The sequence below is a fragment of the Nothoprocta perdicaria genome, unplaced genomic scaffold (assembly GCF_003342845.1).
Source record: "Nothoprocta perdicaria isolate Ctin4 unplaced genomic scaffold, notPer1 scaffold_10, whole genome shotgun sequence".
Classification (NCBI taxonomy): Eukaryota; Metazoa; Chordata; class Aves; order Tinamiformes; family Tinamidae; genus Nothoprocta; species Nothoprocta perdicaria.
This window is the reverse complement of record NW_020454094.1, coordinates 7,626,565-7,649,797: the sequence shown is the minus strand read 5'-3', so window position 1 is coordinate 7,649,797 and position 23,233 is coordinate 7,626,565. Positions and strand designations below refer to the sequence as shown.

The 23,233-nt window shown below is 50.4% G+C and overlaps 1 protein-coding gene across 1 annotated transcript in view; it reads right to left on the bottom strand.

The window, feature by feature from the left end:
- The window catches only part of LOC112947407 (dynein intermediate chain 1, axonemal-like), a 71,438-nt gene that overhangs the window by 4,594 nt on the left and 43,611 nt on the right, over positions 1-23,233 (bottom strand). The window contains exon 7 of the mRNA XM_026039491.1: positions 20,571-20,756. Within this exon, the coding sequence (XP_025895276.1) occupies positions 20,571-20,756 (186 nt within the window). The remainder of the gene's footprint in view (positions 1-20,570; positions 20,757-23,233) is intronic.

Below are 23,233 nucleotides of genomic sequence, written 5' to 3'. Positions count from 1 at the left end.
AGAGAAACTCCCCTGCAAAGGGCTGCTCGCAGGCCGCTGGGCTAAGGGCCACGTCCCTCGGCGCAGGGCAGGGATGTTCCCTCCCTGGGGGACCAGCAGTGCATCCCCCACGGCCTGGATCCAGCCCTCCTGGATTCAGACCTACCGGATTGCAGCGCGGTGCCTCTTTTCTCGATGGGACTGATTACTTTAATCAGCTCTTAGCAGCACTCGGCGGAAAGCCCTGGTACCAAAAGCCTGCCCACGAGTTGTATATTGTAACGGCACAAAATGGAAAATCCGGCAGGCGTCGATCCTTGCTCTTTATCCAAGGGATCTCCCAAACACATGCAGCAGGGAGGGAAGAGGGGAGGAAGGCAGCAGCGGGCAGAGCTCTCACGGCTCTCGGGGAGCCCAAGAGGAGCCCCGTGGGCAGCTCCTCTCTGCAGCTCAGCGCCCAGGCTCACAGACATCCGTCCCTTCCAAAGGGAGGAATCCCGGAGCCTGGTCTGGGCACACAGGGACCGGCGGGCCTGGGCTGCAGCCCTCAGCTCAGCGCAGCTCGCGGGCGCCATGACTCTACCCCTCAGCATCTCTCATATTTCATCTCGTCTATCACCTCTCATATGGGAACAGGCTGCCCAGGGAGGTTGGGGAGGCTCCATGTCTAGAGATCTTCCAAACCCGCCTGGATGCCGCCCTGTGCCCCGTGCTCTGGGTGTCCCTGTGGAGCAGGGGTTGGACTAGATGGTCTCTAGAGGTCCCTTCCAACCTCAACCGTTCTGTGATTCTGTGTGATTCTCGATTATTTTTTCCTTACTTGAGATTTACTCCTCTCGTTGTACGACAGCTCAGTAAGCCGTCACGGATTAGAGTTTAATAAAACCAGCCGAACCCGGCAACGCGGCTCCAGCGGCACCGCGGCGCTGCCGAGGCTCACGGGGCGCGACGTGGCCCGAGAAACCGCCCGCCGTGCAGCACGCTCGCGGGTGCAACCTGGGCTTCCTCCTGCAACGCTCCTTTCTTGGAGCGCCCTTGTTGCCATGTATGGCCTGTGATAGCTTTAAATTGCCCTAAGAGAGGTCGGCTATTGTGTCTCTCTGAGCACAGCATTTTCTTTGAAACTTTTGTTTTACCAGCTTTTAAATATATATAAAAAAAAAGTGTAGAAGAAACACTGGGTTTTTTTTTTTTTTTTGGTACTACTATGGTATTGTGAATATTCTTTTCTTTGGGTAAATGTTCCTACAAGCACGCAGGAAATAGAGTTTTGCTATGAATAGAGGTGATGCCATACATTTAATAACCCTAAATGCCAAAGGTATGAAAGATGTATTACTATAGATACTGTTGGGATTACCAACAGGGTTCAGCTTGCAATTTAATGCCAGGCTGCAGTGCTCGCGCTCTCCTTTTCTCCACAACTGCACTTGAACTCAGGGTTGCTCCCGAAATAGCACTAGATATTTCAACTGCGTGAACAATTGTGTCATCTCGACAACACAGTCTAGTGTGTAGGTTTCATTTAAATCACAGTGTCATTTAAAGCTCGGCTTGGAGAGGCTTTCAAGTCCCACTAGTCTGCCTTGGTCCATGGGAAAGCGAGTTTTAAATTGCATCTGACAGATGCTTATCTGGTGCTTGGCGTGGTCCTTGGGTGCCTGGCACAGCATGACCTGAGCAATGGATTTTCATACTCCGCTCCCATCACCTGCATGGCCATGCCCAGGAGGCTGTGGAGTCTTCTCATGGAGGTCTTCAAACCCCACCTGGATGCCACCCTGTGCCCCGTGCTCTGGGTGTCTCTGCTGGAGCAGGAGGGTTGGACTAGATGATCTCTAGAGGTCCCTTCCAACCCCAACTACTCTGTGATTCTGTGATGTCTTTTAAAAGCCTTCCATGATGCCAGCCCCTGATGACGGCCACCAGCACTTCTTTGCACCTTTGCCCCCAGCCTCCTGCCTCAGGGCGCTGCCTTCCCCGCTCCCCAGCATCCTGGCAGGGCTCTGCGCTCTCTGCACCACGCTGCTTCCAGCCCCACGGCTGCTCTCCTGCTCATGGCATCTTTCAACGAGCTGCTCCACATGGGGCTGACACCTTGGCACCACTCAGCAGTGCGGAAGGATCAGCTCCTGTGTCCTACTTACACATCTCCTTTGCAATCCTGGACCAGCACCTGGCTCTTCTGCTCTGGCAGGACCCTGTTGGATGGTGTTTGAGATCTTCTGCAAACCTCTCCAGCCAGTTACTGCCATTTCCTTTTCCTCCCCTCGTACTTCGCCTCTGTCCTCACTGAAGTGCATCCTGTTTATTTCAGATCATGCGTCCAATTTGCCACAAATTAAATGCCTTGCACAGAATCGCTGCCTGCCGCACAGAAAACAGCCAGGCAAATCACAAATGCCACGCAAACCCTCCCAGGCCTGAAAACTAGATCCATTCCTACTCTGGACTACGTGGGAATTCACGCTAAATCACTTGATTAAGGAGCGAGTTATGATGCAGCATGCAAATCAAGGCTTAAAAGGAGTCAGCAAGACGGTGACCACAAGGCAAGAGCATGGGAAATCCTGCAGCCAGCGGGGCTGCTTTCCCTGGGATCCCACCTTCCTACAGCGGCTGAGAAGTCAGTTCCTGTCCCAGAGAGCTGCAAGGATCTGCTGTGACCCACCATGGTGCCTCTTTGCCCTGCAAGTTCCCCTAATCTTTCCTGAAGATCTCCTGGGCATGGTGCTGTTTGGTGGAGGATGCCCATTGCTGCCTGCAGTGATGCTGAGGGTGTCTTACACCCTCCCCATTCGTGTCTGGTGGGCAACCAGTGGCACCACAGAAGGGTCTGAATATGAGATATTCGGAGAAGAAGGAGATTTGCTTTGGAGATGCAATGCAGGGCCCCCGGGCTGCAGGATATAGGGCGAAATAGGCAGGAGAAGCCAGGTGTGTGCTAGAGAGCGGGGCTGGGGAGGGAGCTCAGAGATGCTCCTCCAGAGAGCAGACACTCACGGAGGACCTCATTTTCTTCTGGGACACAGAGATGAACAGGCCTGCCCTGATGAACCCCCCAGCTCGGCCAGCAACTGCCTCCTCTATGGGGAACAGCCCAGAACGGACAGAGCTGCATCCCAGCTCCCTGGCACCCAGCAATGGCAACGGGGTGAAGATGAGTATGGGCACTGGCATGGGGATGTTCCTGTCCCATCAGCAGAGCCTGGGGCTGTCTGAGCTGTCCCTACCGACGTCTCACTCAGGTGCTGGGGTCTGGTACTACTCTCTGCAGATGAAGATGAGGTGCAGCCTGACTAAAGAAAGGCAAATTGAGAGCCTGTGCTCAGGCTAAGCTGTCCAGGAGGGAGGCAGTTATTTTAATGACAATCCCATCTTAAGATCCTGATCTGGCTCAAGCCCAAGTCCTTCCACTAAGCTCCTTGACATCCTGTTTAGAAAAGCATTATTAAAACCTAATTGCTTCATGCATATATTGCTGTTTTAATTATAACAGAAGCAGAAGAAAGACATGAACAGTAATCAATCTCTATGATGCTAATACACACCCGAAGAAGGAACCAGGCACAGGAAAAGTCAATCCAGCATCACCTACTGAAAGCAGGGCACATATTCCTAGTACCTACCCGTGCTGCCAACAGCACGGGCACCATGCAGCCAGGGTGGCCTCCCTGAACTGCACTGAGTCACTGACCGGGATGCTGTACCTGAATTAATTTTATGTGTTTGCTGTCTCTCTGTTGTACCGAAACATAATTACTTCAGTGCCATAGCACAGCTATATCCATCTGCTCAGCTGGCTGCTGAAACTAATGGCGCTTCTCTGCAAAAGAGTTGAGCAAAATAAAGGCAAGCTGTGAAGAAAACATCACGGAAACCATTAGGCTCCTTAAGGTGAGCAGTTCCCAGAGTAGTCTCTCCATCACTCACCAAGTCCCACCAGTATCACCAGTGGAGCGAGGGGAACCTGCAGTCTGTAGCTGTCAGCAAGACGAGGCCAAGCTGGCAGGGGTAGATGCTCAACAATTAAATGTTAGATTTAAGGAGCGGAAGGAGCCTATTAGCAGAGGTTAGCTGAAGTAGAGCACATGCCTGGCACAACGAGGGCAGACGAGTTACATTAAAGCAACTGTGCTACAAAGGCTGCTCCCTCTGAGGCTTGCAGTAAGATACGGCCCCAGAAGGATGAAAACAGCCTGCTTGAGTAGCCCTTCCACACGCCAAAAAGTCAATTTTCCACAATCCAAAAATGTCCAATCCTTGTCCCATTCTCTGTGCTGCTGGAGGCGGGACAGAGGAAAATGTTTGGGCCACTGCTGCACTGCCAGGGTCCTGGAGGTCTCTTGGAGAGATGTCTCCTTGGTGGAGATAGGGGAGACCTCTCCACCCCTCAGCACGGTTTCTGGATGTAGATTTTCCCAGTACAGTCCGACCATCCTCTCAGGATCTTCCCAAGCTCTCCTGCTTCCACTCTGATCTGAGTCTATGCATGGATCTTCCTGGGATTATCCAGGTGTGAGGAGCTGCCTGAAACGCAGGATGGATGCTGCCATGCTGCAAGTATGGCAGGAAGCAATAAAGAGTGAAAAAGGATCTGATGATGTTTCAGGAGCCCTCAGGATGACAACCAAAATTGTTCTTTTCCATCATCGTGGAGGAGATGCCTAAACTGATCGTTTAGGCACTCATCGTTTAGGGATAGTGGAAACAATTGCTGATAGAAATAAAAGCACTTTAAAACAGTCGATTGGACTAAATCAGCTGTCTTCTGCTTCTGTTCCACCATGGAGAGAGAAAAAGAAGGGAATGGGATGAGCAGGCAGAAGAAGTCAGAGGGATGGGAATGCGAGTGCTCTGTTAGAAGGGAGTGCGAGGAGGCAGGAGGGCTCTGCACATCCAAGGTCCAAGCCATAAGCACGTCCCATCCATAGAGCACCGGGACCTTATGGAAGTCTCAGCACTGATGCATGGCCCACCATTTCTCCTTTAAAATAGTTATGTGTGGCTCCTGTTTGGAAAGTGTTGGGAGACGGAGACACCAAGGACACAGGATGCTTCCACCAGGCTTTGCTGATCGTGCTCTTCCCCTTCTTCACGTGGCGTGGGCTGGTCAGCATCATCCAAGAACAGGGTGAAACCTGGCCCGAGGAGGCTCCACCTCATGCGTTGTTGCACGTCCAGCACCGCGCAAGCACCTGTGCACCAGGAAATATCCTCAAAAGAGATGTTTTCATAGCTGGCAACTGAGCAGGAAACAGAGGAAAGACAGAAAGGAGCCGCTTGTATTCAGAAAATTAAATCCAAATTTAATTCCAGTAATTATACTGTCATTAGCACCCTATTTGCCATAAAGAGGCATAAAATGCCCATGTGAGAAATGCATTTGCTCCAAAGGTGAGAAGAAGGTAATTGGGGAAAATACTGCCATTTCTTTTCCCTCCACTATAAAATCCATAAGTAGTCTGAATGGTTATTGCTTGTAATTTAACTTCCCCAGCAAGGATCTGTAAATGAGCCAGACAAGCCAAAAACCCAGCAAAGCCGCAGAGCACTGGAAACAGAGCTGATTTATTCCAGCATCCCCTGATTCAACTCTCACCAAACGCAACGTTTCCTACGTGAGCAGCTGCCACTCGGATGCTACTGTTGCTCACACAACCCAAGGCAGGGAATTACCAGGGTAAAGCTGAGTCCTTGGGCTGTAGGAACCTAATCCGAGCTCTGCGCCGAGGCAGGATCAAAGGCAGGCAGAACTAGCTCTGACAGATGTTTTAGGCTCACTGTGCAGATCTTTACTGATTTCACCTCTCATTTCAGTCCATCTCTCCAAAGCTTCCAGGTCATGTGGAAATCTGATCCAAAGTCTTTCCAAGACCTCATGATGCCCTGTGCTACCAGACCTCCTCAAGACCTTACAGTGAGCCCTCTGCTAGCTCACCCAAGGAATGAATGCACAAATTGAAATGACAGCAGGAACAAAAGCTAATCTCCCCAAGAGAGATCCACAGGCTTTTCTGAAATACCATCCAAAGCTGACCACAAACACAACTGCTCTTTTGGGTGATTTTTTTCAGCCTGCTGCTCACCGCACTCCTGAAGTACCTTTACAACCCCCTGGCTTAGCAAGGCCACGAGCCTGTCACATATCTGCAGCAAAAACCTGAGGAAAGGCAAGTAACAGCCACGTGCAGATTCTCTTAGGAGAGACACCTAAAGCCAAGGATGGATAGAGGGACTTAGGGTGTTAACCACACTCAAACTCAGTGTAATGCCATGGAGTTAGAATAGTCACCAGTCTAGTAAGAGGACTAAATGTTCAGTATTTTTTGCCATACAATGGGCTCAGTTTTAGCAGGCTTCCTCCAGAAGGCTGTAGCAGGCAGGAGTGCAAAGCTAGAATGTGCTAATCAAGACAGACAAGGCCAATATTGGTGACTTTGGGAGGCTGAAGGAGATAGAGAGGATGAATCCCTCTTAGCGCCTCTCCCTGGGGCTATGTGGTGTCACACACTTCAGTATTTCAGTCACTGGAAACAGGAAAGGAATTTCCTAAGGAGTAAATAAATAAGGACGTGATAGCTGGTGCTGGTTCAGAGGAGCATCAGCACCTCTGTTCACTGCCCTGGGTGATGGAAATCAGATTGCAAGAAGTCTTCACTCACAGTTAATGTGCAGGAGAGCTGCAGTTTGACCTGAGGGAAGAGAAGCAGAAAGTGGTTCAGGGGCTGAACAGGAATGCTGAGAAACTGGACCGAGTCCAGCAGAGGCCACCAGCAGAGCCGGGGACTGGAGCACCTGCCCTGTGGGAAGGGGCTGAAGGAGCTGAGCTTGTTTAGCCTGGAAAAGGGACAACTACAGGAGGACCCACCAGCAGCCTTCCCGTTCCTAACAGGAGGTCACTGGGGACATGGAGCCAGGCTCTTTACAGGGATGTACCACAGGAGAACACGAGACAGCAGCCATGCACAAGAACGGGAGGCTCCAGCCTGGCATAAAGAGGATTTTCTCCACAAGGACAGCCAGGAATTGTAAGAGAGGCTCAGAGAGGCTGTGGGATCTGCAGGCTTGGAGGTCTTCTAGATGAGACTGGACCAAGCCCTGAGCAGACTTGTCTAACCCTCCTAGCAGCTGCAGCTTGGACTGGAGAACTCTGGAGGTTCCTTCCAACCTGATTACTTCCGAGCTGGGGAGGGTGGCAGGGTGTCCTGTGCATCCTGGTGACTGGGAGGTCGGACAACCTCCCAGTCATCGGTCATCGGTCTCCAATACAGTGATGCATGTAGACCTGTTCTTCTTCTAGAAAAGTATAGCTAGTCCTTGCCTTTCCCAGGGCTTGCCCACAAGATGTCTTTCCGCTCCTTGGGGCTACATGGGAGGCGAGATGTAGCAGTTACATCTTTGTTATTTCAGCCTCAAGAGCTTGGAGGTTTTGTTTCGGGCTCATCTCCAGAAATACAGTAGCAGAAGGAGCAAAAAGGACTTGCTCCACGTCTGGGCAGTGACCCCCGGGCACAGGGCTGGCCCCACAGGCTGGCAGGGTAGGCTGGTTCAGGCACTGGGGCACGTGCCCGGAGACCCTCTCCCCACTAGGCTGATTTCAGCACCAGAACAACATTGACTTGATACGTCCTGTCCTTAACACCGCAATGCTCATTGCTGTTACAGCACCTTGTTACCCCTGAGCACTTAGAGGTTGACTGTTTAATGCACGGGGTAATAAATAAGGCAGAATCCAGGGAAGTGAAGAGTTTAGGAGTCTATAAATCTCTTCATATAAAACTGCCTGGTGTGTGTCCAGCTGTAAATATCTCCTTATAAAAATTGTGCATCTTTCTCTATAATGCTGCCAGTCTACCCCAGATCAAAGATCTGAGCAGAATCAAAGCTCAAAGGCAGAAATGGATTTATTAGATTTTAAGCCCAGAAGTAATCTCTAAGATCCGCAGAGCCTCGGTCCGTAAACTTATCACCCCGGTGACTCCTCTTGGGGCGAGAGCTTTATCTTTTGAGAAAGAGCCAGGGAGTTTCGACTTGCAGGATGCAGATAAGTCCGTGCCACTCCACGGGCTCGTGCCTCGGTCCTTGTCTGAATTTGCTGAGCTGCTGTTCAACTGCCAAATCCCATTAGGCCTCTTTCTGCTAATTTAAAGAGCCTTCCGCCGCTAGAAATCCCTTCCCCTTGCAGGTGCTTTTAGGCCGAGATCAAATTACTGCTTAATTTATTTGCGAGGCCCTGAAGAGCTCCTTGAAGTTATGTTTTCCAGACTGAAGCTCTGTTGCTCCTTCTAGATTCGGTTTGCATTTTTCACCACTTCTGCTGGAGTGTCAAACCCACACAGGTGCCCTCCAGCTAGCAAAGGAATTGGTAACATCTCCTTCTCCGTAACATGGGGTCCTGGGGTCAATCCCGCTCCAAATAACCTTTCCTTTGGAGATCTTCTCCCAGCTCCCCTTAGCCGAAGCCGTGTGGCTGCTGTGCAGTGCTTTTTTATGTTAAATCAGGGATGTATTTCTAAAAGGACGATGATGCTGGGCCCTTACCCGAGCACTATTCTCTCAGCTGGTAAACAATGCTGAGCCCCAGGACGCGGTGCCTGTCACAGGAGCGAGTTAAACACCACTTGCAAGGCAAGGCTGAACGCCTGGGAAGGGAGCAATAAGCGCGCGGGGAGCGTGATGATGTTGAAGAGGCCTCTTGTTGACAGACAAGCAATTCTTGCCTAAGCAGGGGAAATTGCTCAGTTGCAGTGTTTAAGTTTCCTCTAATTCCCTTAACCACATCGTAGAAATGTCTGGCACTTCGGCAGCACCTTCCAGCGGCAGCAGCCCAAGCTGTTCGCCGCCTCAGGGCTTATTCACTCTCGGGGCAGAGCAGGGCAATTTCTAGCAAGTGGCTTCTGGCCACAGCAAAGCCTGTGGGGAGCCCGGGCTCGTGGGGCAGGACTGCATGTTCTTGGGTAAATCCCAGCCAGAGAATCCAACCCGGGTAAGAATCAGGGCTGAAGGAGAGAAACCAGTCACCCTGCTCCTGAAAGCCCCCGTGCAGTCCAAGACAGCTAGTTCAGTGAGGAGGGAACCAAGAGCCAGGGCAAACAAGGAGGCCACTGAGCCCCTTTCTCTTATATATATTCCTCCTTTCTTTCCCCTTCCTCCTCTGCAGGCAGCTGGGTAGACAACGGCGGCCTCGTGTTTGTCTTGCTGCTTTTCTGGCCGCAGGGTGCAGGGAGCACCTGCAACATCTGCCCTTTGCTCCTCACCCCTATCCTGGTGTGTTGTGCGCGGTCCCGGCACCCTGCCTTGCCAAGTGCTCCTTGTGCCAAGCACTCCTGCCTCCCTCTCCGGGCTCAGTAGCGCTTCCAGCTGCCATGTGTGAGCCTGGCCACGAGCTCGCCGCTGTGCAAACGTGACTTTCAGGACTCTCAGCAAACTCTTGGTAGTTACAGCTCAGGCTACCCGAGGTTCAAGTTGAAGATCTGTGCATGGAAGATGACTTTGACAGCTCTGGTCCCAGAAAAATCACATCCCGCCAATGCTTCCCTGGGTACGAGCAGGGCACGGACACCTCGAAGAGCCAAACTCCCCGACACAGGGGAGCAGGGTGGGACTTGCAGCTTCTCCCAGCGGAGGCGGACGGAGCCTGGTCGCTGAGGCCGCGGGTCCCTCCAGGAGGTTTTGTCCCCTAAGGCCGGTGCTGCCACGAGCTCTCCCTGCCATGGGGCAGCACCCGGGCAGTGCCCAGCGCATGAGCGGAGGTTTCTTCCTTCCGCAGCTCAGGTGTCCCAGCTCCCGGGCTGCAGAGCTTTAGCAGGCAGCTGTTCTGCTTGGATAAGCAGCTGTAAGTGAAACCCAGTCTGTCAGGCTCGTGCTCCCTGGCCCGGCTCTGTTATCAACTCCAACTGTGCAGCAAAACCAGCTCTCTTTAAATGACATGAAAGACACTTAAATAATTAATTTCTTTCATTCATCTGGGTGCCCTCTGGTTTGCCCAGGTCAGACAAAACTAGAGCTTCTGAGTGCCTTTTCCTGGCTCAACAGAATCCTTCAAGCAGGGGATCCTCTTTCCTGCAGTTCCCAGTCTCTGGGATATCACCGCTGATCGATAGCAGAAACCAAGTGCATCTGCTCCCACCAAGCAAGCCAGGGGTTAGAGCATACACAGGCTGGCAGGGAGAACAAGTGACTTTGGCCAGCTCAACTAGCACATTGCTAGAAAATAAACGACAAGTGTTAGGGCACAGACACTTCTCTTTCTTGTCAGGTATATTTATTTGGCTAATAAAAGACATTATCTCTGCCCACAGGCCTTTGCTTGCTTGCTGTGTTAAAGTGTCCCGGCTGCAGGAGCCCCAGGCCCTTGGTCAGCCTTTAAACTGGCTCAGCCTAACGGACTTAAACCCAAGCACTGATCTTGGAGCGTACCAGAGGATGACAGGGATTGGAAAGGTGAGAGAGGCAATCGTGGCAGCTATCCTAAGAAAGGAAAACCCTGGCCTCTCTGTTTAACCTCACTATGCAGAAAAGTGGATCAAACCAACAACCTGTTTGTAAGTGACTGCCAAGAGATGCACTCCAGCTAACATGATTTGTGCCAAAAAAGTCATGCTGAGCAGCCTGATTTCTCTCTGCTACAAGGCAGTAGACTCTGTGGGTTGGGAAGAAGCCACTGCTGTTTACCTTGACTTTAGGAAGGCTTTGCCCAGCCCGGATGTACTGATATTCAGGTGGGGTAAAAGGCCTAGATAAACTGGGTACAAGGTTGTGAGATGCAGCTGGAGAGCTGTACCCTGAGCTGCCCGCCCAGAGGGACGCGCTGTGTGCAGTGCACAGGGTCTGTGCTCTGGACTCCTTTGGGTCAGCACTTCTGGTAGTGCTTGGCCACTAGGACAGATGGGTGGGCCGCGGGTGGCCAGGAAGACACGATGGGAATGTGAAACCACCTGGAGTGACTGGAGATGAGGCTCGGAAAAGCAGCAGGGGATCTATAAAGGGATAAATGTGAGAGACTCCAGGGTCTGAGGATAACAACAGCAAGGACTGAGCAGGAGCGGCGGGCAGCCAGGAGCTCAGACTCACCCCACAGCCGGACCACTGGGATGGGGGCAGCTCCCACCTGGAAGACAGGAGGGAGAACAGGGATTTTGCCACAGGGCTGTCCTGCAAACCTGGACTGTGGGCTCCATCCCAAAGAACTGTCAATGACTGAGAAGAGTTTCCCTTCGGGAAGGCTTGGAGCTGCGGGAGCACTCGCGTCGCAGAGGCTGCAGCTCCCAAGGCAGCAGCACTGTAACGCAGCCGCTCTTCTCGGCCGCTTCTGAGGACTCTTTTTTTTTTTTTTTTTTTTTTTTTTTTTTCTTTTTTCCCCCCCCCCCTCCTTCCCCTTCTTTTTTTTTTTTTTTTTTTTTTTTTTTTCTCTTTCTTTTCTCCACGGGATAAAAATAATCCTTTTGCGTCAGCTCCATCAGCATGAGCAGCCAGACATTTTATTCATCCACGATCCCTTCCCTTCTCTCATTTAAACAATTCCCCATTGAGCCTATCAAATTAATTTGAGCAAGAAACATTTGCTCGGCCTGCCTGCCGGCACAGGTGTCTCCCTTCCTCTTCTTCCAGAGGGGGCCAAGGGACAGCACGAGCCGGGGGCAGGATGGACTCAGCAGGCACGGGGTGACCAACACAGCGGGAGCCTTTTCCTCGGGGCACACAGGGACAGGGACGAGTGCCAATCTATGCGCCCAGTGTCAGCAAATGCACAGCAATACAAAGGGCATTTTATATGTAATTGTATGGGTTACAGTGGGAGAGACACCCTGTGCTCCCCTCAGCAGCTTCAGTCCTGCCAGGCTCTTCAGGGAAGGCTGTTTTAGGCTCTGGAAGGGGCTCATAAGGCTTTACAGGGATATGCCAAATCTCAAGCTGTTCCTCTGGCTCTCGCAGCCTATTCCTTCCACTCTGGGTCCTGTCTAACTCGCTGCCTTTATCACCACAGCAGATGCCACCGGGCTCTGCAGTGACAGGCAGTGCCCCGCGGCACCCCGGTGACGCTTAGGGACAAGTTATGCAAATGTTACAAGGAAGGAAAAGCCGAAGAGATTGAGGAATGATAAAATCCCAGCAAAAAATCTCAGATAGGCACCTTCTCTGAGCTCTACACTTGCCTAGGGAGTTGCTGGGATCACCGGGGCAAAGAAAAGAAGGACTGGGGAGGTCTTATAAATTAAAGAAAATGTCCCACTTACCACCCCTGCTGAGTGAATCTTCAGGGAAAAGTGTCCAGGGCATCACACAGTCAGGGGTTGGAGAGATTTAGTTACATTTTCCCACCTGAGTTGCATGAACAGCACAAATTTGGAGGCACAGAGCTGCTCACCAGTGTCCCGGGATTTTGCAGGCTTTGCTGTCTTGGACACCCATGGGTCCCTGCTTTCCTTTGCCTTCCCAGAGGCCCAGCTCTGCAGCCCTCCTGTCTGTGTCTGTTCCGCACATGCCACCCTGTGCCCCGTGCTCTGGGTGTCCCCGCTGGAGCAGGGGGTTGGACTAGATGATCTCTAGAGGTCCCTTCCAACCTCAACCGTTCTGTGATTCTGTGGTGATAATGGACAGACACCTCTTGCTCAACTGCAGGGGCTCCCAGGGACACAGATATCACCATCCACCTTGACCTACACAGGTGCCAAGCGTGGACAGAAGTTACATCTCATCCAAGGAGACTCAGAGCCCAACCCCAGGACCAGGGCTGGGTTTCTCAGGCTCCAGCCACTGCTTTACGCTGTGTCCTCAGAAGAAGCATCACCTTGTCCTTCAGACGCACCTAGGCAGAGCTCAGGAGCCCAGCTAACAAGCTTTCCTCCTGCACACCCCTGGGGCAGAGCCAGCTCTCAGTGGTAGCTGCTCCCCGCAGCCCAGGCATCTCTGCGGGAACAGCAGCTCAGCCTCGCGTGACCTGCAGGATAAGCGTCCACGTTACCTCCGCCAGCAAGAAGCCCTAATCGGTTATGGCAGGGGGCTGAGCACCCAATAGCCTCTGTGGAAGAGGCGCAGGCTGGCAAACCTGCTCGCAGCACAGATGGATCCAGGCATTATCTGGAGACAAATGTCCCCGAAACTCTGTGTCCCTGGCTCTGCCAAGGGCGCGCGCTGAGAGCAGCTCGTCCCCACAGGCCTCAGCTCCACGAGCACTGGCTCTGCCTTCATTCTGGGGCTATTCTCTGCACAAACAGCAGGGATTTCTAAAGATTTAAGCCATGCACATGGAAATGAATCCACAGAGGGTGGCCAGCACAAAGAAACGGGGAGGAAAGGCGACCAGGCCGCCCGCGGGCCGGGCAGGGCCCCTCAGGCCACACTGGGCCCACTTCTCTGCCAGGGAGCTGCACAAACTGAGAGCAGGCAGCCAGGCGATCCCACGTGTTCGGATGCAGCCCACAGCAAGTCCTCGGAAGGTGCAAACCGGGGCTCTTAGTCTCATGCAGGAGGGATTTGCCAGGGCAGCGAGCGCGGGCCCAGCCTGCGAGGGCCCTGCACAGCCCTAACGTACACACACAACATGTCCATGAGGAAGAGGATGCAAAGCCTTCCTCACAGCACTGCTAGCATGGAGAAATACCACGGACGGAGTAAACTAAGGCCTCATCAGAACTATTCAAGCAAAGTCCAATTCCAGTTACCTCTGCATACTTAGAGAACTGCAAATTTGATGGAAACACACTAGATTTTTTTTTCAGAAAAGAGTTGCTTAACTCAGTGACTTTGATCGCACAAACAAATCACCTAAGCTTTTCCCCCAAACCCCTCTCCAAAGCCCTCACATTGCAATCTGAAACAGTCTTCCTTCACTTTCCAACTTGGAAAACGCTTTCAAGCTCTTGGAAAACACAGATTTTCAACGGGGAACAATAAATCAAAGTCAGTCTCAGGCTACGGAACTCAGCACCCCACAGGCAGCACTCAGCATCTCACAGGAAGAGCCTTGCACTTGAGAAATAATTTATAAGAATTGAATTCCCTTACAATGGGACCTTCTCTTGTTCAAATTGCCAGCGTTTCCACTTCACATACTAAATGCACTTCATCCTGACCACTGAGAATTAACTTCAGCTTAAAATAACCTGCAAATACGCTGATGTTGTTTCTTTACCAAGCGCCAAAGAGAAAGGTCAGTAAAAGGCACATTGCACAACAAAAACAAGGTTGGAGACACGTGACCAAGATCAGAGAGAAGAGGACCCCCCTCCCATCTCTTGGACCTTGAGGTCCAGCCAAACACTTCATTACATAGGACTGTTTTCTCCTTTTACATATTCTGACGCAAAACAAATATAATTTCACTGAAACAAAGAAAACTGGTTTCATGAGAGAAAATTCAAGCCCCTTAGATCTACTGCTGGCTGCTTTGTATCAGCTCTCTCAACAGGATTGGTGTCTAAGCTTGCGACATCTTTGCCTGGATCCCGAACTCTTCATACTTGTGGTGTGAGACTCTCAGCTATTTGGATTTGTACTGAGGAAACATTCTGACATGAAGGATCTCCAGAAAAATATGCAAAGTCATCAGATTCTGAAATATCCTTGCCTGGGATCTTGCGGGGCTGTGAAGCACTACCTGGCACTGGGGTTCCCACTGTAGTGGTAGGGCCGTGAAGGACTGAGGGCAAGCCGCAAGGCAGAAGGTGCAGGAGAGTCTGTTTATTCCCTTCAACAGATTTTGATTTATCGTCCTGAGACACAGATCTGCCTAGCAGAATGGCTGCGGGTCACAGTAATGTTGCCCTGCACTGGCAGGCTATAGACAAGTATTGGCCCTTGGTGGGCCAGGTGTGTGCTAGGACCAGCATGCACAGACCAGGAGGACCATCACAGCAGCCATCTCAGGACCCTCCTGCTCCAAGGCAGGATCAGTACTGCCTAAGCCTGACTCTACATATGTGCCAAGGAGCCTTGCTATCCTCCCAGTTCATCCCTGTTCACAACTCTTTGACCTCAGAAACAGTTCTGCCCAGACCCAAATATAAACCTGAGTGGGTGAGCCCTGAATTTAGCTAACCACCAAGAACTCACATGATCCTAACCCCAGGCCAAGACACGGATTTCTGGGAGAGTCCTGTCCCTTTCCCCACGAAGGAGCACACTGGGACGGTGCACATGCAGCTCATGGTCACAGCACCTGTGTTCCCCACAACCCGCAGGGTACTCAAACACCACAGGCAGTATTATCATCTCCCTATCACTCAGGTGAGCCACCAGAAGACGAAGATTTTGAAGGGGCAACCTCCAGAGTTAAAGCAAACTGGTATCTACTCTCTCATTTCAGTCCACGTGTTTCTCATTCTGTGTGTGTCTCAGTATAATCCAGGTGTAGTGTCTGACTGCTTAAAATATCTGCCCTTAAATGGCCTGCACACGTGACAAATGAAAGCTGTGAGAGGGCACAAGCAGCGTTTCAGGAGTCCCAGATCTATCCCACAATGTCTGACTGTTCTGATAATACTACAGGAGCAGCAATATGCAAGTAGCCTAAACAACAGGGGAGCGACTGAGGAAATCAAGAAGCATTTGCAAGTCTCAGAGGAAGCAAGCGTGTCAAGCTGGGGGGGTCAGTTTTTACAAGACCCAAACCCATTTGCTTGTGCCTCCTTATCAGAGGGCCAAGACTTAACTTGAAGGCAGCAAACCCGAGGCACACGGAGCCTTCAGCTCCTCCAGCACTGCTGGGCTCTGTGCACTTGGGTCACTGCACAATTAGCCTGCCCTGAAGAGACGTGAGGCAACCAGCCATCACTCAAGCTACACGGAAGCCACTCTCTGAATCTCAACTACGGAGGAGCTGTTTGCATGAAAACAGAGACTGGGAATAACACCACCGGAGGAGCAAGGTTTTTGAGTGATATCTCTTGAGAGATGTTGGAACAAAAAGTTTGAGGACAAAATGTACTTCTCCCAGTGCCAAAGCACTAACTAAGTCCAGAGCTGATACGGCCTTGTAGAGCCTATCTAATCTATTGCTTCCTCCTGCAAATACAGACAGTCCCATGGGAGAATGGACTGCACCTCAATGAACAGAAGCGACAGAGTTTAGATCCTTCTCCCACTGCTAGTCAGCTCATCCCATAGTTACTGAAACAACTCACATAACTAAGGACGAAAAAAAAAAAAGGACCTAAACTCATGGTCCTTAACTCTTTTTGTCCCATCCCCCTTCATGCCAGCAGTACATGGCTACACAGCAGTGAGGCTCAGGACCAAGCACACTGCAAGCTGGTCACACCAGACCCTGTGTTCACACTGTCCTTGCTCAGGGACAGCTCTGGACCTGAGCTGCATCCCCTCGAAGCAGGGTAGAGGCAGGGACAAAAAGAGGGTCCTTTATCTGGAAAGCACTGAGTGGGTCAGCACAAGAGGAGGAGTGTCCTTGGGCCCAGAAAATTGCAAAGAAAGCAGTATGGGAGAGGTAGATTGAAGATGAAAAGACACAGCAGCCCCTCTCCTAGTGACTCCCTAAATCTTCCCAGACTTCCATCAATCCTCTCCAACCCCCCTTCCCATCTTTATGCCCTGAAAACCTCAGCACCCTCCCAGCCTCAGCCCACTTGAATCCCGCCTGATCCCTCCTGGCTCCTAGTGCCCAGCCACACAGGGCCTCAGGCATGGCTAGATCCTGTCACTAAAGATTTACTCTCTGGGAAGTAACTTGATTGTCCCTGCGGGACATAGGAAGAAGTGACTTGCATATAAAGAAACCAGTGGCAGGAACAGAGATCCTCCAAGATAATTATCAGAGCAGCTACCTCCCTGGCTGTGAGCCTGGGTACAGGCCAACGCTCAACAAATGCCTTTTTCTTAGCCTCAACAAATGCTTCTTTCTAACTTTTCTCTGACCTGCTTTCATTTCTCCTGCCTCTCTATTGTGCCCTCCCAACTGCTACACCCCTAAAAACTCTGTATATTATTTTGATTGTCTCCTGTTTGCCTCTGGCATCGACAGAGCCTGTGCCAGGCGATTCTAGCAGTTTTTTAAGAAACAAACCAAAGCCCATGAGCAGATACATTCCTCTGCCTGCAATGACAAAAAGCTTTAATTTCCTCCAACCCCCAAATGAAAAGGAGCCATAAAGGTTTGCTAATTAAACAGCTCTGCCTCCAACTCATTCTTCTTGCAGCAATGCTTCTCTCAGGTGAACTCAGCCACCAAGGCTATTGCAAATTAAGGACAGTATTTCATTAGTTAAGCAACTCCTGCCCAACAGTATTTAAGGGGAATGTGGAGTCCAAAAGTGGCTAGCATGACAGCAGAGAGCCACTTGCTTTCACTGCTTGATTGAAAAATAAAGCAAGCTTTTTCACAGAAGTTTTGACTAAGTTTTGAGCTCCAAGCAGAAGATCCAAACCAATTTCACCAGTGCTCCTAGGTTATGTCAGGGGAGATGGGAAGTATTTCCACTGCAGGACTGGGCTGATGTTGCTTATGTGGCAAATCCTCTGCCATGAGACTCCAGATTCACCCCATCAGCACTGTACACTCTTGGGGACAACAGGCCTACATACGCTCCCTGTACACAGATGTGCCCTCAAGCCTAGTATCCAACTGATGGACAATCACTGTCCCCAGCTGCCTCTGAAGATCAGGGTGCTCATCAAGGAATCTTTTCCCATTGGCCACTGAATGAATCAAAAAGTCAAAACTTATGAGGAGTTGATTGGACCTTTTACTATCTATCTTGGAGAAAGTGATTTCTGAAAATACAATCTGAAAGCCTTCAAAAGTTTCTCCTTTGGCTTACAGTTCTGCAAAGTGCTCACAAATAGAGCTGCACCAAAGCTACTGACTGCAAAAAAATGAAGTGTTAACTAACTCTTCTGAAAGATCCCAAAGTGTTTTGCAGACAGGAATTAATTAAGCTGCAGATCAACCCTGTGAATTATTTTAAGAGCGACTGAATTTCCCCTGTTATCTCTCAAGGACACGTGCAGAGGAACAAACCAAGGTCTGATGAGAAACCATCCGCCTTAAACCCACTAATCCACTGCACTGGCTTTGACTAATAGACAAGCCAAAATAAACTCAGAGCGTCTGAAATCCCAGTGGGAAGTCAGCTCAGTCTCTCTTTGGTGAGCCCTCTCTGGGAACCCCAGCTACTGCCAAGGAACCCGCAGAACACGGAGCAGACAGCACCACGTCTATTTTTAGGGGAAGAAAGCAGGTTTGGAGTGACATGTGGCTATTAAGAGCTCTCTCAACAGGGTGATTAGTCTGCTAGTCATACCTGTCAGGAGCTGCTGTCCCAGTTGTGTGGGAAGCTGGCAGGGAAACTTCCCTGCCAAACCCCTTTGACACTGTCAGCAAACAGAGGGACATGAGACCCAGATGAGGCACCCAGCTGCCATGTCACATCAGCACAGTGAGTTCTGCCAAGCCTCCAACGAAAGGCACCTTCTCCTTTCCAAAAGAGCCACTGGAAATATGGCCAGAGAGCAGAGACATCAGGGCGAGCAGAGAAAACCGCTGCCTCTGGAAGCACCAGCTGCAGCTTCTCCTCCTGGGGCTTGAGCAGGTTTCTCCCAAGGCCTCTTCATGGTCAAATACCAGAGAGGCCAAGCTGTGATACCCAGGCACCAAGCCAGGCACAAAAGGGCTTCTCGATCTGACACCCTCAGGTGCCACATCAGCACACAGGATGGGATCAGAGACCCCGCTCGCACGTTAGCTCATGGCAAGTTAGCTCATGGCACAAAAAGGCAGCTGGGATGCCTGGGCCCCGAACTGAAGTGCTGCTGCCACTGCACGTCACTTGGCTTTAGATTCCTTGTCACTTTTAGAAAAAGCTGGGTTTAGCCAGGGAATGTGCACACATCAGCAACCATGCTTAAACATCCCTCCTCCTCCTCCTCTGCACTTGGGGGAAACATTTAATTCAGTGTTCAATGTCCCTTCAAACCTAGCCAAGCAAGTAGAAGACAGCTTAATAACATCAGAGCAGCAGAGTCCATCAATTCTATGCATTTTATACATTGTTGGGGATATGGTACCTTTTCGTTTAAGGTCAGCAGTGATTGTGCTATTCCTGAACTCACAGGTCAGATTAAACTGCCTCGTTAACAACATGCAATTCAACTCTGAAGCAGTTTGCAGAAGGACGTGATTTTAAGAGACAACAGCATTCATACCTGCACATAGTGCTGCTGCTGGCCACCAGAATCACAAGTAGACATTCAAATTCCCTCTGACCCATCATGCAGGACTTTCACACACTGCTAACTGCACCACTGGCTGCTTTCAGGGTAGAAGACAGCAGCCGCGTTTGTGTGTGTGACCAGTCCCCGCCGGGGAACCCTTGTGAAACCAAGGCCAGTGACAGACCAGTGGCTGCCACATGACCAAGAAGGACTCATCAACCAACAAGCAGAATTGACCTGAGCCAGAGGGATGGCAGCCTTGAGAGCTCTGATGGTCTCGGACTGTGGTTTCAATGGAAGTAAAAAAGCCTGATGTGTATAGGACACATCCATGTCCCCATGGGTGTCTCCACGGCTCCCAGACCCCATCTCCAAACAGGCTGCCATGCTGCTGTATTTTCTATACTCTCTTAGCACAGGGTAGATTCTCATTCTCAGCAGTGTCTGGTTGAAGAAACTTGTTTAAAATCCATCAAAACATTCTGGATTGACACCTGGGTGATTAGTTTCTGGCCAAAGACCATGCTTAATACAGAGGGTTAGCAGAGTATATAAAGCCTTTGGGGATGTACATATAAGATGCGATCATCCTGAGCAATTGCTTTCTTGGATCAATTCTAAAGAGCCTGAAAATGCTCCATTATATGTAACAACCAGGCAGGAGAATTATATGGGCTTAGAAAGGGGGTTACCTTTTACAGGAATACAGCTCACGGCTGGCTGAAGCCCAGAAAGAAAGTCCAGAAAGAAAGTCCAACAAAGGAACCTGGTGGGGGAGGTCAGCATCCTGCATGACCGGCCCTTAAGGGCAGGTGGAAAAAGAAAAAAAGTGCTTGTGCACCTCATTCCCATCATTTGAGATAAAGATCCCATGTCTTCTTGACATGGGATAGGGAGATAGTATGAAGGGGTGATGCACAGTAGTCAGAGGATAAACTCTGCTGATCCAGGAGCACAAGGGATGTGCAGCATGGACTCTGCAGGAGGGCTTGGAAGCAGTTAGGATCTCTTTAATTGGTACCAAGGAATTTTGCAAATAAAACTCAAGTTCAGAAAGGATGTGAGCTTTGGAGAGATGTGAACCTCTGCAGAGCTTACGGGTTTGCCTGGAGCATGGTGATAAAGCACCTTCACACTATTGTCCCACAAACCGCAAACCTCCTTCCCACCACTGCCTGGTCCTGCTTAGGATGGAACTGAGCCTCCTTACTTGGATAAACAGAGGGCAAGGATCTGATATCCCAGTCCTACTGGGATACTTAAAACTGGATCCTACTTAAAACACTTGGAGTAATCTTAAGTGGCTTGCACTGAATGGGAGCTTTGCCAAGCTCATCGTACAGAAGAAGGGGCAATGAGAAGGCACCATGAGACCTGCTGTGATTAAGTGCCTCATCCAGAAGAATGCTGGTCGTCCTTACCTTGGGCATCCTGCGCAAGTTGGGAGAGAGCTTCAGGCAGGTGACATGGCCTCGGTCATCTCCAATGATGACAACGGGGTAGACTGGGTTAAAGCGGACGTGGGTTATTTTGTTTTTCTTCTTGGCCACCACTACTTGGATGCATATAGCTTCATACTTATTGACACTCAGATCGAACACATGGGCCTGAGGAACAAAGGCAGAGAACACAAAGGGATTAACCAGGCGACAACACGCTCCCCGCTGAACAATGCTTAGAGAAATCACAGAAGGAAAAGGTTCTGTGGAAAGCCACCTTCAGCACACAATTACCATCTGCAATCAGTGTCCTTGCCATCGGAGGGAAGGGAAGCACAGAGAAATGAAACATGGGCACAGAACAGCTTAGTGTGGACAGCCCATGCCAGCCCAGCTGCCTTGGACACTGGGCCTGCACAGAAACCCTTCTGCAGCGTTGACACAAATGCCAGGTAAAGGAGGGCTGAACAGGATGCATGGAGCAGGACAGAGCCCAGGATTCCCACTGGAGCAGACTGCAGCCCTGTGGCACTAAAACAGAGCTCATTTCAGCTGACTCCAGGGGGAATGATGGCAGCTACACAAGTAAATGTGTTAACATTATCTCCCAGTAATTGCAGTTAACTCTTATCATTGATACAGCGTGCAAAGGCTAATAAAATATGACGTTCCTGTCTTCTCTGGTGCTGATCTGAGCAGTCTCTGGCATCTTGGACTCCCACCTAGATTCCACCGTGGACATTTCAGCCTTATACTTCTTGTCCCCCTTTTTTTTTTTTGTCTTCAGAAAAATAGGCAAGAAAGGAAATATTTCATGCTAACAAGTATGGTGGGAATACAGGGAAAAGGAGGATCAAACTAGTTCATATCTCCTGCCAGCTGTGTCTTGTTTACCACCACTTAGGAGCCGGATGAGACATATTATTTCAGCAATTTGCCATGCTCACAACTTGAATCTAGGAATTAGTTTAAATTGGACTGCAGTATCCAATAAAATGCATTTCAAAGAACACGGACGGATTTGTAACAACTGGTTATATGTGCTTTCTTATCACACACCAACAAGTTGGTGTTCTTTTTTTCTGAAGCTGCTCATGGCAGAGAATTGGGCAGCCTGCAAAGACACAGGTCCCAGGTGGTCTCACATGCTGGTGCATCTCGGTAGGGCTCGATGTCCAACAGTTTGTGATATCCTTAGTCTGGGCTGGGGAACCATGCTAAAGTTCTACAGACGCAAAAAAAAACCCCAAAGACCAAAGCAAAAATAACAGACTTAAAGACAAGTAAGAGCTTGGGAAAAGGAGAGACATCCCTGGCAGCTTATCATTCCAGTCTGGAGTTCAAAGCCTCAGGCACAGCCAGTTTGGAGAGCCCTTCCCTTCTCCATGAACCAAATGCATAGGTGGAAAACAAGATTTAAGTTTCATCCACTCAAAATATCAGTTCCAGGACCAAATTCTGCACCTACATCTGAAATCTGAGATCCCGCTCTCCAGGCAAGGCATTCCCAATTTGCCAACTCTGCGTATAAAAGGTGGCTATCCTGGTTTGCACATTGTGCCCGAGATGTTACTGTCTCTAAAACAGAACAAACTCTCTTTTAAGACCCTCCGTGACCCACATGCACTGAAGATTTAATTGCCTGGCTTCATTGAATATATTTTCCCTAATTTAAGGGCATGATTCTTCTCCCCAGTGACACAAGATCAATACGTGCTAACCTAAGAGCCTGGGAAATGCCCATTTCTTGAGTAGCGTCAATTAATTAAAAGGGGGAAAAAAAGAAAAAAGGCAATATGGAATTAGCAGCCGTGCTCCTCCTCAGCAGCAGCTGGTGTTTTACAAGGGTGTCGATGCCTCGCACCCTTACACCACAGCCAGGCTGCTGTGAAGCAAAGACAGCTTCGCAAATGGTCAGTTTAGGAGCACCGAGCAATGCAAATTCTTCTGGGTGAGGCTGTTTTTGCAAAATGCCACTGACAGCCCCGACAAGCACAATGCCTGGACAAGAACTCGAGACCATCGGCAATGCGGAGAAGGTCAAACGCAAACAAGTTTATGAATGCTCCACTATAAAGCTCCTCTTTTATGAGCTTCTAAACAAATGGTCTTGTTTTCCTCTGCCAAGGGAATCGGGGAAAAGAACGAGCTATTTCAGTGCTTCGGCTGGAAACATCAGCCTCATATCAGCTGGCAGACGCTCCAGATGGAGGGGTGGGCCACAAGTCCTAGGAAGGACTTTAGAGGTTCTGATTTAGAGGATCACAGCCATGGTTAGGGGAAGGGAAATGGGGTCAGAGCAGCGCTGCTGTTGGTGGTTTGGGAAAACCCTTGAGCAGGTACCGTGCTTACCAGAGCACCTAAGGCAGCCTCAGGGGAGTGTAAAGCAGCAGAATGGTGTGGGATCAGCACAGGCTGCAGGTCGGCCTGGGGTCTGGGGCAGGGCTCTCTGCCCAAGCAATGGATGACTGAAATCCCACGTCTCTTTGAAGCTCCTCATCCAATGAGTTGCCCTGCTCTAGGTTATGATCCAAGGAGAAGAGGATTACGGAGCAGGCTCCAGGTGGGTCTCCCAGCGCAGGGACTCCCCAGCAGCACACAGCTTCTCTCCACACTGCAGCACAGGGGGCCCTCAGCCCTCGCGC